At 43.0% G+C, this 18819-nt stretch overlaps 2 protein-coding genes across 2 annotated transcripts in view; one reads left to right on the top strand and one right to left on the bottom strand.

Moving 5' to 3' along the window:
- Positions 1-4: 4 nt before the first annotated feature.
- Positions 5-7352, top strand: MALSU1 (mitochondrial assembly of ribosomal large subunit 1). Its single transcript, XM_080382209.1, has 4 exons — positions 5-224; positions 2105-2283; positions 5262-5343; positions 6527-7352. The coding sequence occupies exons 1-4, from the start codon at positions 38-40 to the stop codon at positions 6703-6705; spliced, it is 627 nt and encodes a 208-aa protein (XP_080238335.1). The 5' UTR covers positions 5-37; the 3' UTR covers positions 6706-7352.
- Positions 7353-10414: 3062 nt separating this feature from the next.
- Positions 10415-18819, bottom strand: part of IGF2BP3 (insulin like growth factor 2 mRNA binding protein 3) — a 113972-nt gene continuing 105567 nt past the window's right edge. The window contains exons 13-15 of the mRNA XM_080382181.1: positions 15427-15558; positions 13976-14089; positions 10415-13050 (exon numbers count right to left, since the gene is read on the bottom strand). Coding sequence (XP_080238307.1) covers positions 12949-13050; positions 13976-14089; positions 15427-15558 — 348 coding nt within the window. The 3' untranslated portion in view covers positions 10415-12948. The remainder of the gene's footprint in view (positions 13051-13975; positions 14090-15426; positions 15559-18819) is intronic.

The raw sequence follows: 18819 nt of genomic DNA, 5'->3' as shown, positions 1-18819 counted from the left end.
AGGGGCGGGCCGCGGTGGCGGCAGTGCGGCGGCGGGCATGTGGCGGGCGGCGGCGGCGGGGGGGCGCCGGCTCTGGCGGCCTCTCTCCGCCGCGGCGGGGGGCGCCCTCCTGCCGCGGCCGCCGGGGCTCGGGACTCCCCGTGGGGGCGGCGCGGCGGCGCGGGGCGCGGGAGGCGGCGGAGTCGGGGCGCTGGGGGCGGCGGCGGAGCGGCGTCAGGCGGCAGGTAGGGCCTGGCGAAGGGCGGCCCAGCCGTGGGGGCCGAGCTGCCAGCGTGAGCCGGCGGGGCCTGTCGGAGCGCGACACCGCTCGCGGGCCTTTTGGCTTCCCGCCTGGTCCTTCGCGCTAGTTCTGTCGCGACTGGTAAGGCTGGTCGCTCTCGAGGTGGCCCCGAGGGCGCCGGCCGGCCCGCGGCCTCACAGCGGGCGAGGGAGCGCGTTGTGCGGAGCGGCCCGGCCAGCGAGGCGCCGCGCAAGGCCCGCAAGGCCTGGGGCTCCGCGGGCGCCAGGCGCTGGGCAACGGGGCGCGGCCTGGCGGGCCCGGCACGGTTGTGAGGCGGCGCGGCAAGGAGGCCGCGACCCTCGGGCCCTCGGCTCTGCCCTGCGCGGAGGGTAACGCCTTGGGAGGAAAGCGACTGTTGAGGACACGGGGAGTCGCGCTCCGCAGCTGCGGGAGGATCCTGCGCGACCGAATCGCCCTTATCTCGGCTAAGAGCACAGGCCTCAGAGCCGTAACCGTGGTGCTGAACCAGCTTCCTAAGCCGTGCTCTGACATGGGGAGTCAGTAGCTAGTGCAGAACTTTGTGAGGATACTGGTGCTGAGTTGGAGGCGTTTTTCTGATACATGCTTATTGTAACAGAAAAACGTTTCCCTGTACATAATACAGTTTCAGCAGCACGGTGGCTGGTGATGGGTATATGCACTGCGTGCGCAGAGCTGGTTTGTTGTAGCTGTTCTGCAAATCTTCTCTAGCCTAGATCTGACAATGACGTTCAGCGTGGCAGAATGTGCCTGGGGTTGTTTAGACCATTCGTTCTCTTAAGTAGGCACTAGAGACTTCACATGTGGCTACCAGGCAAATATTTAACTTTTGTAACCGCTGTGTCTGGAGGAGCAGTGGCCACTGCTAATCTTCTGCATGTGTGACCACAGCAAAAGTTGAAAGAGTGCATGAGTCCCTAAGCTCAAAGGCTTTCATTTACAGAGATCTGATCCAATTTCACATCCCCATTCATGCATATAATTATATGTAGCTATTGTTCTTTTGTTTGCCTTTTTCTTTATATTGGTAAATATAAAGCTTGGCTCTGTGCTGATGCTCGTTCTGCACTAACGCTCACTTTATAGTGGCAAGCATGCATTGCTGACAGATTCAAATTATGCCGTAAGTATGTACAAGTTGCATCTACCTAATTGTGGCCAATTCAAAATAAACTGATTTCATGGTGTGAACAGAAGGTAGTTGCACTAATTTACTAGTTTCTAAGCTGACTTGCTTAAACTGTTGAAGGACTAAAGTCTTGTCTAGAATACAGTAGTCCTCTGTGGCAGAATAGGCTAGGGAAAAAGTGGCTTTACTGGGTGCAAAGATAAAAAGTACCTTCACGCTGCATCACGTCAGCTCCATTTTCAATATATTGATTTCATCTAAAGATTTTAGAGTGATTTCATCACCATCTATTATCACAGACCTGTTGAAAAGCATTATTCTGAAATAGTTTTAATTTTGTCATTTTAATAATGTCTGAAGTACTTAGGTTTCATTGATCTTAATTGACAATTATCTGATGATAGCATTGACTCTAAAGTACTAACAACAAGAAATAAGTTAGTTACCTAAAAGAAACTTTGATGTTTGCTGGCTGCTATATCTAGTGGTAGTGTTATTTACCAGAAGAGTGCTTAGTTCTCAACTTTGATGGTTTTAAAAATGATCTTTAAAGATCTGCAGTGCATGTTGCGTTGTCAGTATCAAACCAAACTCCGTTGTGAGTGGCTATCTTAGGCAATAATTCAGCTCATTGCCATTTTATGTCATCTTAAGTGGTTGATTTTTGCAATTAAAAAGATAAATTACCACTGCATCATTTTTTCTGTCTGATCCAGATACTGTTCTTCCGAAGTTCAACATTGAATTTGTTGTAGCTCTGCTGAGGCAAGAAAATGCTAAAGACATCTGTGTCATCCAGCTACCTCCAGAAATTAAATACTCTAATTATTTTATAATTGTGAGTGGATCTTCAACACGACACCTCCATGCAATGGCACATTACATGCTGAAAATGGTAAGACAGTTCACACTGTGCTCTCTGGGTTTTGGAGAACGGTTTTAAATGTTGTGAAAGGAATTCCCCCAGGATTGCATGTATGGGGGTGTACCAGGCAAGATGAAATTAATTATCCTTTGTTTAGTCCTGAATACATCTAGCGACTGACTGTAATTTTTGCCTTTAGCGGTACTACTCAAAATGTAGAGAATATATTTTAAAAACAGACTTCTCTGTATTTAGAACAGTGATAAAATAAGCACAGTTTGGTGGCAAAGATGACGTGAAATGGTGGTGGTGACCTGTGTGTCCACTTTTGTCTTCTGTCCAGCAAGCTTTAGAGCTGTTCCCACTCATTCAAAACAGCTTAATCTGACTGTTGCCAAACCCTAATCCCTAAAATTTCCAGGTTCTCGGATGTATTGCAAGACCAGAAAAAAAGATGGCATATTATGAGGCACAGGGTCCCCTCGCTGGCTTACTAAAATGAACTGCTAATTAATAGTCCCCACACTGTGCCTGTATAGGAGGAAGGGAGAAGCAGCAGCAGCAGCCATTCTTGCACAGGAGCCTTGCGCTGTTTGGCTTTGGTGGAATGTGAGCTTTTCAGTACAAAAATAGACGTTGGAGTAAAACTGAATAGGTCCTTAGGGATAAGGACCAGACTGAAGGAGAGAGACATTTTATGGCCAGAAGAGAGCCAGCTGACTGTTAGAAAGCATGGTGTAAGGAATATGCCTAGTCCCCATCTCAACCAACTGTCTATACTCAACCTGCAGTTTGCCTTCTCTTCATGCACTTTCTTTCCCTGCCTGACCCCATTTTTTCTTTGGATCTTAGTTTTACTTTCTTCCTTCCAGTCCCATTGGTTTCAGCTGTGAGACTTGAAGGGAGGGAGTGGGGGAGACGGTCTTGCTTTTCGGTGCCTTTCTGAGCAGCTAAGGCGAGTTTCTTGTGTTCTCTGCAGGAACTGATGCATCTTTACAGGCTACAATTTTGTCTCAAGCTCGAAGTTGTGTTAGTGTGATTGAATGTCCTGTATTTAAGTGCTGAGTATGTACTCTATCACTTGCATAACTTGCTAGTCTGAAATCAACAGCTCTCCATCTCCCTCAGACCAGAAGAGATCAGTGACCACCACCCACCCTGCAAAAACATGCCTGTGCCACAACTGGCTGCTCCTGGTGGCTGTAAGAGCAGAGCCTCTGGGGAGACGTGGTGTCCTCCTGAGCATCCCAAGAAACCGCGAAGCCTGGCCAAGTACTCAGGAGTGGCTGAGCTTGCCTGGCATTGAAAGTTTTCAGGGCAAAAATAAAGTTGTCGTTTAAGATGTAAAGCAGAGCAGGTGTGCTCAGGAGTGCTGCTAAGCAGCTGGCAAAACGTTATGGTAATACGTGATTTACACTAAGTTGCAGAAGTGCTTGCGTAGCGTGAGGTCTTCCTGCTTTTCTTCCAGTAGCTTGTAAATGGCAAAGTCCCAACTACTGCTTACCCCTTCCTGTCTGGTTTCACGTGAGAGGAAGAAACTAACACTTGACTTTGTTATAACCTGTTCACCATTACACAGCCTTTAAAGACAAAGCTGAGGGAAACTTGCAGTGGAGATCAGCCTTTCCAGCCTCTGTTACATAGGTGATGGCAGGGCGTGCTGGGCTCTGTAGTAGTTTAAGCAGACTTTCAGAGAGTCTCTGAAAATCACCTGCTTTTGAGGCTATCTCACAAGCTATCTTAAAGAAAGGAAGGTAGAACAGGTTGTGAATTACATTTTGAAAGTTCTCCATTCCGGTTTGCAAACTGGGGCCGCTGTCCAGCAGCTAGCGTTGTGTGGGAAAAACCAGGAACAGTTCCTTTGTGGCAATTGCTTTCCCAGTAGAGGGCTAGCCAGCCATGCTGTTACGACTACTTGTTTTGTAGTTTGTCTTTTGTAGCAGAAAGGCCTGTTAAGAGCCATGCAGCTTCGCTCTTAGTTTCCTTGTGGCCTTGTGCTGAAATAAATGTTGTTTAGTTTGGGTTTTAATTTCAGCTTGAAAAAGGTTTCTGTATTTTTTTGATTGACTGCTTCAAATAGAAATTTGAATAAAGAAGCTCTGTGAAGATGCACTTGACTTCATTTATTATTATTTTTTTTCTATTGATGCTTCTTGTAAAGAAACAAGTGGGTTGTGGCCAGGTCTGAAAGTGACAGTATGAGAGCCTCTAGTTGTCAAATCTCTTTGCTCTGGTGGGTGCTTAGATTCTTTGTGTGCTAGGTGGGGAGAGCCGAGCCTCTCAAGCTGGCATCTATGAAAGCCATCCTGTTGCACAGGGAACAAACTACCTTGCCCTAGCTAAGCGTTTGCAGCCATGCTCTGAGCTGCCCCCTCCCCTCTCTCACAGCGGTTCATAGCTTGGGAATCTGTGTGCTGCTTTGCTTTCCCCCCCATCTTGCAGTGAGTGTTGAGAGCATGCACTGAACAGACGGGAGGCTTCTTGGAATGCCTTCCTTACGGCATGGGTTGAAGCTTGTTTTCTCCCCAACCCCTTCCCTCTGAGACGAGGATAAGCTTAGCATCTCCATTTCTGCATCCTTAACTAACCAACGAAAAACAACAATGAAAGAAACCTTAAAGGAAAATAAAACTTGGTGGTAATGGCAGCTACAGGAAACCGATAACTGAAAGACTATTTTAATGCTAAGCAATTGTATTCAATATTCGTTTTGAGAAAAAATGGACACCTATAAAATTCATGGGTAACTGTATGGGAATTATGAGCATTAGGATTCCAGATCTGATACTAAATCCCACCGAGAAATCTGTACTTTCTGGTGCTGCAAGTGTATGCTTATTTTTGTGTGCAGACCCCAGAACCAATATGAAGTAATCTTGCCCATTTAAGATTTAAAACAACTCTAGGCAACTCAAAGTCCAGCTTATTTGTTAAGTTTCCATGCTTTTAAATATATGTATTTAAATATATAAAAGTATTTAGTTTTCTGCCACTGTTTCTTTTCTCAGTACAAGCACCACAAAGAAGAAAGTGATCCTTATACTCAAATTGAAGGGAAAGAGGCAGATGACTGGCTGTGCATTGATTTTGGTAAGTATTTGTGAATCTGAGAAACGGGAAGTTCTGCATGAGCTCTTTGTTCAAGGAAACATCTCACAGCGAACTCTGATTGCCGTGGAGAGTTTACAATATACTCTGCTGTTTTGGAATTCTAGTTACTGCTTGAAGTTGTTACTAAATACATCTTTACTAAAGATCGCTGGCACTGAGAAGAAAGCAGTAACTTCAGTGGCTGAAAGAGGTCCTAATAAATTGAAGATAACAGTAGTGGAAAGAGAAAAGCTACTTCAGACAACTTTCTCAGGTGTATATAATCCTTTGTTGGGTGAGTGAGGGCTCTTTGTATGTGGCCTTAGTAGCAAACTGCTGAAAAGACTTCCACCGTCCAGATCATACCATGACATGGGGTAAAACCTCAGTCCTAAGAAATTGAGTTTAATTCTTTATTTTACAAGGGTGAAACTCTACACAAACATAAAAGATTTTGCATTCAGAAAGCATTTCTCCTTCACTAGCTAGCTCTAGAATATCACCCTCTAACTTTGTGTTTTGGCTTAAAAGAGAGCATGGGTGGATGAGGAGCACTGCAGCCAGTGACGTTAAGCCTTGGATACTTCACTGTCAATGATTTTGATAGTTACATCTGAAAACAAATTGAAATTTAAAGGCGTAACTAGAAAAAAGTGCATTAGAAGTACACTGGAATTAACATTCCCTAGTATTGTTTGCACAGAATTAATTTCTGTAAGAAAAAACTTATATCAAAGTTTGGACCTGTTTCATTATAAAACCCACCTGGGAAATGTGAGCAACACACCAGAAGAAAATTACTTGGCTATAGCCGGGTGTTGTTGGTAATACAGGAAAACTGAAAGTCCATCTGTAACCTAAGGGAGGTGACTCTCAGGTAAAATTTCTTTTGAATGACGTCCTTCTGACTCCTAGAAGTCGTAACTTCCTTGGTCTGGAGTCTTGTGATAGTGAGTATTGTCCCTCTCACTCTCCTGGCTGTAGTCTTAAGAGTCTGTTAAAGGACTGACCAAATCTTAACACTTTCAGGGGCTCGAATCAGCAACTTAAAGAGACCTCCATCAGCTGACCCAGTGTATCGAGCCAGAATGGGGGTGGAAGACTTGAACGCTTTTGTGCAGCTGGAAGTGTAGTAGCGCTTTATAGTTCACGTTAATGCATTGTGAATTTCTGTTCTGTGCAGGTAGCATAGTGGTGCATTTCATGCTGCCAGAGACACGAGAGGTTTATGAATTGGAGAAGCTATGGACTCTCGGTTCCTACGATGACCAGTTAGCCCAGATGACTCGACAGTTACTGCCAGAAGACTTTATATTTGGATTGACTCCTAACAGCAGTGATCATCTCGAGACAAGAACTTAATGCAGCTGCTGAGTGGAAAGACAGATGAAAGAAACACAGAACCTTGATTTCTGACTCTGTGGCCACTACAGTTGATCAGTACAATACAGTACTATTGGATGTGCCTAGAAAAAGTTCTGAACAAACTACAAAAGTGGTCGTAATCATAGAATCTTTGCTGTTGGAAAAGACCCTTAAGATCAAATCCAACCATAAAAAGTCAAAGAACTCCTCCTATCATAAGGGAGCTTCCTGGGCAAGTCACTGTCCCCGGGCAAGTCACTGTCTGAAGGGAGTTTGCAGTGAGAAGAGTGGGGCAAAGACACCTACTTACCCTGAAACTCATGCTCAGCCTCTACAGTAATTGTTTTTCTAGTAGCTTTGGAAGACTTGCCTGCAGTGGCAGTGCAAAAGAGGCCTGAGTGCTGCAAGGAAAAACTATGTGAAATAGTACAGTTTAGATGAGGCTTCTTGGATTAAGCCATTTGCTTCTGGTCACGATGAAGCAAGTCATGCTCAGAGTTGAAGGAGGAGGTAAAACTGGTGTTACTGAGCACATAAAAGCCAAAAGCAGCATAACGTAAGTGTGTGTTAACAGACAGTAAGTCAGTTTTTCAGCCAAGGCAAATCTCTTTTTAATAAATAAAAAAAAACCCTGAAGAGCTTCAGTTCCTTGTCTTCACATTAAAACATTCAGCTCATTCTGAGAGTGCAGTTGGCGCCTCTCTTAGTTTTCCTCTCACCTGGTTTCTGGAAGAAGACACTGAGGCAACACACTGTGGCAGTGTAATAAACCTTCAGCTTCTCTGAGGCAGGCAAAAGTGGTTCTAAAGGAATTCCTTAGTCCTTGAGCCTTACTTGCTGCTAACAGTCTGTTCAGCACTTTCAGAAGTGCTGTGTGTTCTTTGACTGTTGCACAGTCCCATAACCAGTTAGAAGAGCTTTCAAGATGGTTACAAAACTGTGTAAAACAAGATGCTTTTCTCCACTGTAGGACAGTGCTTTCATTGCTAGAACAGGATGTCTTCTGCAGAGGCTTGCTGTGCCATGCATCAGGAAGCAGGAACAGAAGCAGATCCTGAGGACGCTCACCTTTTTTACCTCATAGCCCCACAAAGTACTTCAAGCCCTGTCTGCATCTCTTCCCTGCACAGCAGCTGCTTGTTCAGGCGGAAACGGTGGTCATTTTTTTTTGGAAAAAACCAAAAAAAACCCAAACCAAAACCCACCCCTTCTTCCTCATTTCAGAGTGGTTGTGTTTTCTTGCTCTGTTTAGCCTGTTTTTTCAGGAGTGACTGCCTCTGAGCTCACCTGCTCTGTGACACGAGGCAGCAGATAGCTCTGCAAATTAAGCAAGGAACATTTATTGAATGTAGTTAAACTATGCAGATAAAACATCTTTGCCCATGAAATAAAGGTATTGGTGTTAAGTCTGACTGCAAAGAAAGGTTTTCAAAATGCTCTGCAATACTTGTCAGGAAGTAATCCACACGGGGGAAGATAACCTTGGCTGTCTTACAGCATGATGGGTTCTAAACCAGGCATTTCCTCCTAGGAGGGATGCGTGGGAGTAACTTCGGATCATTCCCTGAAACCATTTGCCTTTTGCTGCTGCTGAAGATAAGTAATACTAAATGAATAGAGGCAGGTTCAGCAAACATTACACTATTACGTGAACCCACATTTAGTAACCAGAACTGCGTACCCACCTGTATGTCCCATCTCAAAGAGCACAGCAGCAAAAGCAGCACCCAGAAAAAAACATAAAGAGCTCGGGAACAGCTTCTGTGTGAACAGACTAGGACTCTTACAGCTGGAAAGGGATAACAGCGTGCAAACCAAGACCAAAAAAAAAAAATCAAATTAACCAAGGAGACAAAAATCAGTAAAATAAATGAAAAAGTATAACTGAATTTACTGCCAAAGCATGTTGTGAAAAGGAGTTGTATTGAATATCCAGTGGCTGCTATTGAATCAGGACTGCCAGCTCAGGGAAAGAACTTCCTCATCCTGCATTTAACAGGAGCAGTCCTAACCCGTGCCGAGCTACCGCGATGCCCCAGCCAGGTCACCTGCCTGACTTGGCAAGTCTTTGCCCTGACACTCAAAAGGTGGGATGCAGGAATTAATAAAGGCGGTCTGGATGGGCGGTACCGTGCAACACTAAACCCCTTTCAGAAGGGAAACACTTGGGAATGGTTTCAGTTCCATTGATCAGGCGATTTCCATGTAAAATAAAAATACCGAGCAGCTTTTCCAATGAGTCTGTAGGTTCATCGCTCAGTCCTGTGCAGAGGTACATGCAGGTTTGGCTGTCTGGGATCCCTTGATGATGAGATGAAGAGGAGAAACAATTATCAGGGTGGAACTTTTGTCATCATTTCATTAATTTCCTGCACTGCATCAAGGGACTTCGTTATCGAGCAGCGTTTGTGTCCGTCAGTTGAGCTACCATCTCTGTTACAGACCAGCTCGAGTGCCTCCTCCGCGATGCCTCACGTTCATTTAAGAATCCCATGCCCTAGTACCATGCCAAGACCATGCTGTCCCGCACAGCACACATGCTTCACTTAACAGAAACTAACACACAGAGCGCATGCCTTTGAAATTGCAGCTCAGAAATAAAAGCTTTGGAAGGTTAGAAGCAAATAAAAGCATCATGATTAAGCAAATGCTTAAAACAGTCAGGGGTTTAGCTGTCACAAATGCACCAGTGATACAGAGGAAGGCTTAACTTCTTACACGCTGCTCAAAGGGCATGGATGCTGGCTCTGAGAAAATAGCTCAATACCGGCATGGAAGAACAAGCTCAGAGCTCCCTGTGAAATGCAATTCCCTACGCAGTGTCTTTTACAGCCATCGTTTCTTCAGTTCCCTCTTTCTGCTGGTTGGTCCCAGAAAATGAGCTGTGAAGACAAGTGGGAGGGTGCAAGGGCCTGGAAACCAAGTTTGGTTTTCCACTCCTCTTTAAGAGAGAAAGAATTCTATTATTCATGGCACTCCTTCATTCCCCAGTCCCTCCCTCTCGCTCTAAAGCATTTGGTTAAACGTCTAGTCTCATTTCTGTTCCAAACAATGTTAACAAGGCTCCAAACTGAGAGGCAATACCACCTCACCAGCAAGCGGTGTGTATTTGGGGGGGTGGGGTGGCAGGAGCAAGATGGGGGTTGCAGCCGCGTTTGCTTGCTGCTGTGACTGCTCCTGCCTATCCGAGCTCCTAGGGCCACGTACATTACACAACTTCATCATGCCCTGAGCACCAATGTAAGGACTGGGTAAAAAGCAGCCAAAAAAATATTTTTTTTTTAAAAAAAAAAAACGAACTGCAATTCGGATCTCACTTCAAACCTGTTCAAAAGATTCTTTCATGTTTGCCCTGTGTTGGGACTGTGGAGCGCACATCCCTTCCGCAGCAGATCAGCCTAGGTGAACTGCGTAAGGCCGAATCCACAAACAAACAGGCTGTAATACAGACTGTACAGCATTCTTACACGAGGGGGGAGAAGAGGAATTATAAGCCACAGAAGTCACTGCTTGTATTGGGAAGTGCGAACTTTGTAACGTGGCTGCTGGGTGCCCTAGCAGCTACGGAACACCTGTGGGTGACTGTTCATCCTTATCCAGTTATTATTATGGACAGAAAACCAACTTGAAGTACCACAAATACTTGGAACAGTCTGTCCCTATGCCTCATTAACTTACAAAAACACCACACAACTTTATCTGATGATAGGAGTTAAACTCTTTATTCCATTCAGAGGCATCTGGCAAGTGGAGCTGCATTGGGGGGCACATTACAGATGAAAAATGATCCATACTTTGTGAATATTGAAATCATTTACAGTATTTACTTTCTAGCTATTCCCAAATACTCCAAATTACCAAGTCTCAACTGAAAAGAAAAACATGATTTACCATACTAAGTCTAGAAATTTAAGAGAGATGACAGTATTTAAATCATCAGATGTAAATGCAGCGCCTATTTGTAAATAATTTTTATGGAAAATAATGAAGTCAATTCCTCCTCAAATGTTAAGAAAGGAACATCAGACTGACTTAAGCCTCAACGAAAATTAAAATGCTATGACTTTTCATACTTCAGTAATTTTAAATTCATTGTAAGAGAAAAAAATTATCCTAAAGGCTAGATGAAGGTCACTGTCAAAAAAGGAAAAGAAACTCATTTTTCTTTGCTAAAACTACAACATAAGTTTGTGGTTTTTAAACCAATTAGTAAAGAAGAGATGCAGGAAAACCACTTCAGACCATTTTCAAAATTATCTAATCTGTACAACAATGATCTTTGGGAAAATGATCTAGTCTATGTAGTAATGCCTCTATTTCAACATGAACCTAAGAGGTAGATAACAAAATGATGAAACAAATGTTTTTGCTCATTGTGCCCCTCAAATCAGTGCAGCATGGTGATTCTGATCATCTCATGCACAAAAAACATCACAAAAAAAAGGTTCAGAGGTAATAGCATGGCTCTGTCGACCACACACATACAGGCGCGCACGCGCACACACACACACACACAGCAGTCTTTATGCACCATGTGTTGCCACATTTTTTTTTCTTAAACTGAGGTAGACTGAAGTTTATTGTAGAAACTTGAATGTGTCACTATTACCACAATCATCATTCAAATTACATTCGGAAATTAAAAAATTTGGTAACTTTCCCGTTATCCCTGCCTTTTGACATTTTTTTTTTTTTCCTCTAATGGTTGGTTGCAGAACGTGCATAAATCCTGCTGCATCTATTATAAGCCAGGCTAGAGAGGTTGTTGGTTTTTGTTTGCTTTTTTTTTTCCTTGTAATATTTTTAAACCTTCAAAGTGGCTTAGTGTGGCCCATAACAGCGGCTGGATATGTAAACTTAGCCTTTCATTATCTTTCAATGTGATCAAACACTGTTTGACCTTCCCCCATCGTGGTAACTGAAAGCAGTATGATGTGATCTGCAGGCAGCAGAGACCCTTGTGGCCTGCAATACACTCCAGCAGATCAAGTGTTCTATCAAACTGAAGATGAAGCTTGCTCTTTGAACAAAATGGCAAAGTCCAAATGGGCTGCAAATGGTTAAATGTAGCATTATTAGGTAGTGATGGTCAAAGGCACAAAGGGTTCATGCATTCAATCAAGTAGCACAAAAAAAAAATTCAGCCTCTTGCAGCCTTCTAATTTTTTCCCCCAACCCCAGCCTCTTGCCATCACTTCCTTGTCCTGTTCCCAAAAAAGTACCGTCACAAACTTTTTCATCCCATCTTAAAAGAAAACTAAACGGCATTGCTGCTATCAGAATGTTGGCATCATTCACTATCTTTTGAACATTCACTGAATTTTTTTTTTTTTTTTAAACAAATGATGGTGTTGAAGCCCTCAGAAAATCTGAGGCTATGTTTTTTTACCCACCTTACTCCCATCAGCCAGCAGCTAGAAGTGCTCTACTATATTTTTCCCCGATAAGTCTGTAGTACTCCTGGCTGGTGGCTGATCAAATTTTAATTTTTTTTTTAAAAAAATAAAATGCTCAAGAACTATTAGCTTTATAAAGTATACAAAATACCAAAAAAAAAGCAAAAAAGGAACAATTTCTCATTGAGGTACTAAATGCCTGAGGTAGTTTAGTAAAATGCATATTTATCTTTTTATGCCCTGGCCAACACCATTCAACACTTCCCTTAGGTTATTCATGGCAGTGTTATGTAAAAATGCAACCAAATTCTTTTTAAAAAATGCCACTTGTTTCAACATTGGGACTAACACTTAAACTCTTGTCAATGCCCTTGCTCTAACCCTAGCCCACCCGCAATCCCACCCTCCAAATGTGTTTCTTCTTTTACAACTGGACCTATAAGAGCAATGCCTTTTTTTTGTTGGTTTTTTTTTTCTTTTTTCTTTTCTTTTTTCTTTTTTTAAACCAGTGAACTCAGAAGAGAAAGCTTCATTAAACCAAGTTCTAAAATTGTTGGGGAATAATAAGAACAATAAAAAAAGACTAACGAGTTTATGTTAAATTGTGAGAATAGAACAAAAGGGAAGTGAAGGGGTCCTTATTTTAAAGCTGGGTTTCAAAAGTTTGAGAGAGCCTAAAGAATACATTCTCAGAGACAGCGTTCAACGGTTGCCTGGTCCTCGAACAGGTGATTGGCTTGGTGGATCTTCTGCATATAGCTTCAACAGGTGCTCACCACCCGTCTCTGTCGCACAGTCTGTCTTTGGTCTGGCATCTGTCTCTGATGGGCCATTTCCTAAACCTTTATTTCCGTCTCGGCTGAGGCTGTCCGCTTTGCAATGTTTTTTGCTGTTGCTGCTGCCTTCTTACCTGAGCCAGTATTTCCTGAATTTTCCTCTGAGCAAGCTGGAGGACACAAGAAGAAACACCCCATCATGACGCCACGCTGCAGTGACTGCTGTTTACAAATCAACTGTAGATGCTACTGGGATTAAGAAAGTCTGGAATAACTAAATTCCTAGTACTGACAAGATTACTCATTAGTTAAAATACGCTTGGGTTAGTAACGATGTGCAATTTTTTAATTTTTCTTCCTTCCCCAATTACCACAGCTACCTGCACGGTCATCTGTACTACAGCACACACGAGCATAGGAAGATGACTAACAACATTAGGGTTGCTGAAGCTACGGGCTACTTTTGTTTTACTCCTCTGGAGATAATGTTTTACAAGAACCCACTGTGTATTTTAATAGAGTATGAACAATTTTTTTTTCTACAACAGGGAATCCAGAAGGCCAGACTTACAGGACTTAACCAGCCTTCCCATATCCTTCCTGAACTACAAGCCACCTGTAGCAAAGTGTCAAAAGAAACTGGACTGAACTAAAAGTTAAGTGAGGGAAGGAATCTTGTGATCCTTTTCTTTACGATATTAAATCAGATCGAGTGATGTAGACATGTTGCATATATAGAACCTGGCAAGAACTGCACCCTATGAGATGGCTTGTACCTCCCTTCCATCTGAATTTCAGTCCAATCACAACTTGGATTTTCTTTCGATTTGAAAGTTTTAGCAGTGCCAGAGCCTACGTATATCAATGAGAGAATTCAGGGAGATTGTTTTACCTATGTAACAGTGCAATATCGTTATAAATCTCTCTCACAGGCATGAGGAAAGTTTATTGCAGCAAGACAACTAGAGGAGCCTGGCAAGCAGTGCTTTCTGTATCCTGAGTAAAAGTCTTCCATCCCTTGGCTCTGCACATGGATATAAAAGACAGACCGTGGAAGCATCAAGAGAATACAGAAATTCATTCCAGTCCTCCTACCTGGCATGCATAGAAGTGACCAGTTATTTTCACAACCACCTGATCATTTTCGTCAGGTGTCTGGTCACGAGGGACTACAACTTCTGCACTTGTCAAGTTTTGAAGCTCATTTACCTGTAAATAGATAGTAGAAGTCAGAAAATCCTACGCAAACAAATATCCCACAGCCACCAAGCCTCAAAGATACTGCTGACCACAGAAACATCATCGTCTAAGTTCCCTTTAAAAGAAGAAACCCATTAACAAAAAGCATCTTTGTGCAGCAGCGTGCACTCTGCAGGATTAGCCTTTCGTGTCTCCAACATAAAAGTTAGCACCAACTCCTCTGCGTTTGTAGAAGCATTTTAAAGACTAAATACAACGCACAGAAGGTGTTAAATATGTGATTTTAAAAAGCAAAGATATGCTGCAGTGTTTACAGTTGAGTTTACATGTTTAAGGTCAGAAAACTCATACAATGTGTAATGTAGGGAGGAAAAAAAAAGTCAATTTATACATTTTTCCTTGAAGAATCTCCACGAGATGAAAAACTCCAAACTGAAGGATGAGAAGTGTCCAAATCATTTTCAATAGCCTTTCAGCTTCCATAACGTTAAGTAGAGGTAAGGTTAGAGTTTTGACCCATTTAGACTCATTTCATTTTAGAAATGCATAGCATTATTTAATCAGTAATGTTTCAGATGAACAACTTTTCAGAGATGTTTGTCCTTAAACTTCTTACCACCACAAGTAAGAAAAGAGGCCACGTTGCCTCCTAACACTTAACTTCAAGACCCCATTGCACTCAAGAGTGGAGACCCAGGACTGAACCATCTCTGCAAATATCAGCTAGCTCCTGACTTACAACCACGTGAAAACACCAGAGAGTACCAGCCCCTTTCCAGGATTGAAAAAAATCTCAGTAACTTGATTTTATGCAACAAACTGAGCCTAAGAAATGTCATCAATTAAGTTGAAGCAAAAACAAGTGTAGTTTTTTGTAATACTGAGGTCTAAACATGTCTTAATTTCCTACTAATTTAGAAATCATGCTTTCACTCAGTATTGGCCAGAAATGCTACCTCTGGATACACTGGATTTGATTTTAATTAAGTGAGATTAGCGAAATCTGGCATAAGCTAAAGTTCACAGAAGCAGGTCTTGAGTGGGAATGTATTCATTCCAAATGGAAGAATTGGATTTCTATTAATAAAGCCCTGCAAGATCTGACTGGGACTACCAATTTTTGTTAGACAATTTTTTAGATTAAATAAATCATTCTATGAGATTCGCTTCTCATGCCTCTACTCTAAAAGAAATGAAAGCTTAACAAGTACAGCTAAGAAAACAGCACCTGCTTTAACATAACTTCAAAGAATTAGCTATTACTTAGCAAAATGTTTAAGACATACATATATACACAATGAAATAAAGAACATAACAACGCTAAAAGATTTATTTCAGCTACTTACTGTTTTGCCTCCTTTACCAATAACTCTACCAGCAGCATAGGATGGCACTTTTATATGAGCCTCAAGTTTCACTTCTTCTTTAGGTCCAAAGAAATTCTCCTCTTTAAGTTTTCCATAGATTCTCCCTTGAGCCTGCAAAAACGCTTTCAGTTAGAGAATGCACTTATTGAAATCTAGTTAATTTCAAGAAATTCCAGACAGAAGAATTCCCAGTACACAACCCTGACCAAGTGTTTTCACCAATAAATAAAATAACTATTTTTCTTAAAAGAAGTCCTTGTACCAAACTAAGCAGCACTGCTGTCCAACTTTAAAGTTTGCATGACGAACCAGGGAATCATGGAGCAATTTAACAGAGTTCATCATTATTCTGCTTTTCAGTAGAAATACTGCTTTTAAAATAAACCATTGCATGTCTGTAGAGGTACAGAGTGGTCAAGAGAAGAACTGTCTGGCTGAAGCGTTTTATTACACCCAGAAGCACAGAATGCAATTAATTGGCTCAGAAACCAATTATTTTAAGGATGTTAAAATAAAATAATAAAAAAACGCGCCACAACCCACCACCGCCACATCATGGGATAAAGAAAGACTCCAGTTAGAGCAATCAGCTTACTTTTACAATCCATTACAACATATTGTGTAAAAATAAATAAATAAATCCGACTTTCCTCAATTTTCTAAAGTGAAAAATCAAACTGCCTAGATCTAAACAGTAAAATAGCACCATGGGAACAGTATTACTCCAACCAGCACACAGTTCTTTTCTGGGGAGCACGCAAATGCCAGGTAGCAAGAAGAATTGTCTGCTGAGACTAAGCTCGTGAATCTTGTTGATTTTTAAATACATTTATTTCCTTATTCCCTGCTGTTCATCAGGGAATTCTTGAGAGATGGTAACCAGGTCTTCTACTCTGCATCTCCTAGAGGCATCAAAAGAACACTTCTCTTGAGATACTGAAGAGAGATGCTCTGTAAAGGCCATAGACCTAGGACCACAAAGCCTTTCCAGTTCAGATTCTTTATCACCTTCAAATCACACGCAAGAGCCCTGTCACCGTGTACACGCTATATCAAACCATCTTACAGGCCACCACTCCAACGGAATACGAGAAGTCCAAAGATTGCATGATGTGATAATTACTTTAAATAGTGGCAACTTGTTTTATCTTATTTCTAGCTCATGTCCTAAACCCCTACTCAAGTTCATTCCACTCTAGAATGGGTAAGACGAAAGACATTTTGTGACCTTGGAGCTGAAAATACTCAGTATTTGGTCTAAGTCAGACTCAGGTTGCAGGATCCTGTCACAGAGGACAAAAGCTACCAGCTTTTCCAGTGACACAAAAGACTACAAAAAAAGCTGTACAAAACCTCGATATAACTACCATATTCTGGCACCATCAACAAGCCTTAGAGAATCAGAGATCCCTGCTCCAGGAAAACACTTCAAAAGGGTTTGCCAAGAGCAGATAAAATACTGTTCCCAGCCATCATCTTTTGACACATTTTGACACTATTCCCAAATTTGTTAGAGACAGACAGTAGCCAGTGGAGCTCTTTTTATTTCAGTAGCAATGCTTTTCATGTGCATAACACCTTGACAGCCTGCACAGGCTGCAGGGCTCAGCGGGAGAGGTACTACAGGAAAGAAGCACGCATTACTGCCGAGTTATAAAGCACGGGGGGATGTTGACTTTTTAAGAGATAGATGATGTATTTCCAACGTCCCAAATCCTTCAGCTCTTGGAAGAGTCTTTAAGGTAGGGAAACAACCTAACTGGGCTGCAGCTCCTTCAGAGTAAAGTAGTGGCTGAATCGTGGTCCTACACTAGATTCCACTTTGCTTGCACGTGTCGCGGACCCCAAGGCAACACGATCCTTCCTGAACATTGGTGTCACAGGTCTGCCTAAACTCTAGGGAGCACTGCAGCGGAGGCTGGGAACAGCGGCATATTCTCCTCCCTTCGCCTTGCTAATTAACAGCCCTGCATGCTGCAACATCCTCAGGCCACTGCCGCTGAGGAAGGAAGGGGTGCAAGCCACCGCAGCTACCATGGACACGAATCACGAGCAGCAGAACACAACGTAGTAGGGAAAGGATGCCAATCTCACAGGCTCTGGGATGACACCGCCTCTCAGAGCTGGTTACTCGTTTGAGCAGCAGCTATTCCCTCTTCAAGTTGTTGTACACCCAGGTGACGTTCTCTGTGCCTCACAAGCAATAGCCTATGCCCAGAGATAAGGACGGCCCTTCTTAAACAGAGCTTAAGGACAGCATTAACGAAGCTTGGCCCTGACTGTAAGGCGTGCTTCAGGCCAACAGTGGTGGTAAAAGAAAGGACTGAACTTTGCCTCTGCCCACGTTGGTCAAGAGTTGCTCAGCATTGCTCAGAGTAGTAAGAGATACGAGGACTGGAGCTGAAGGAAGCCCCAGGAGAGACCCCCCCTCCTTCACAAGACCGGCACACTAAGGAGCATCACCTGTGCTAGTACATTGATCCCTCTTCGCAAGCAGAAGCCCAAGGGTAGAGAAGCGACTGACTGATGGGTTTTAACCAGTATGTGGGGTGCAGAAAAGGGAGACTTTCTCCTTGCGTTATCCAGGCTGGGGACAAGAGCTGGCAAAAGAGCTCTGTGGGGCTTCAAGTCTGTCTTAGGGAGGAAACCCAAGGACAAGCCTTTGCCTGCGTGAGGAGTTAGGATAAGGGACACCCAAATCTACTTTGGCCTGATACTCTTTGAGGGCAAGTTCACCAATATCTGACGGAAAAAAAAGGTAGCCAGAATCTAAAATCCTGATCCCAGATCGCAAGAGCATGCCATCTGTGGAACAGGCCATGAGGCCAAGCCCACATGCACACAGAAAACCTCAAGGAGGCAGAGCTTCTAAATTATGCTTTGCCTTCAATACCTTTCTCAAACGTATATGGTAGCTGAGCAATAATTCCAAGTGCGTCTAAGTTCACTGTTACCACTGCAAAATACCTGCCCTGATACTTCTCCAAAACTCCTAAAGGCATTAATGAAACTGATTCTAGATATGCCTGAAGTTTGTACACCACCTTCTTGCAAGATGCCCCGAAGCAAAAACACAAAGACAAAAACGAGAACAGGCAAGAGAACGATGCCAAGACACAAACTCTCAAGTGATTTTCTACCTGCTCTGGGCCTCATCTGTAACGAGGCCAGGTCGCTGCGCTGAGCTGTCTGCATCACTCCTAACGCGGTCAACTCCTTTTGGGGTAACTAGATTTATCCTTTGGCACTTAAGGCAGAGGGCTGCTCCAGAACTCAATTTGAACAGAAATGGGATAAACAAGGTTGACTATCTCCTTGTAGTTGTAGTGGAAATACAATTAGAAACCTTGCATTTATCTGTACAGCTACCCA

The sequence above is a fragment of the Falco punctatus genome, assembly GCF_963210335.1.
Source record: "Falco punctatus genome assembly, chromosome: 4".
In the NCBI taxonomy this organism is placed as follows: Eukaryota; Metazoa; Chordata; class Aves; order Falconiformes; family Falconidae; genus Falco; species Falco punctatus.
Note: the sequence above shows the minus strand (reverse complement) of the source record. Positions and strands in the feature narration are given on the sequence as shown.

What these genes read in the sequence shown, in the direction of transcription:
- MALSU1 (XM_080382209.1), top strand. Translation starts at nt 38, where the DNA reads ATGTGGCGGGCGGCGGCGGCGGGGGGGCGCCGGCTCTGGCGGCCTCTC. An exon ending in GGAGCGGCGTCAGGCGGCAG is followed by an intron (nt 225 to 2,104) that starts GTAGGGCCTGGC and finishes TGTCTGATCCAG; the next exon opens with ATACTGTTCTTCCGAAGTTC. An exon ending in CTGGCTGTGCATTGATTTTG is followed by an intron (nt 5,344 to 6,526) that starts GTAAGTATTTGT and finishes TGTTCTGTGCAG; the next exon opens with GTAGCATAGTGGTGCATTTC.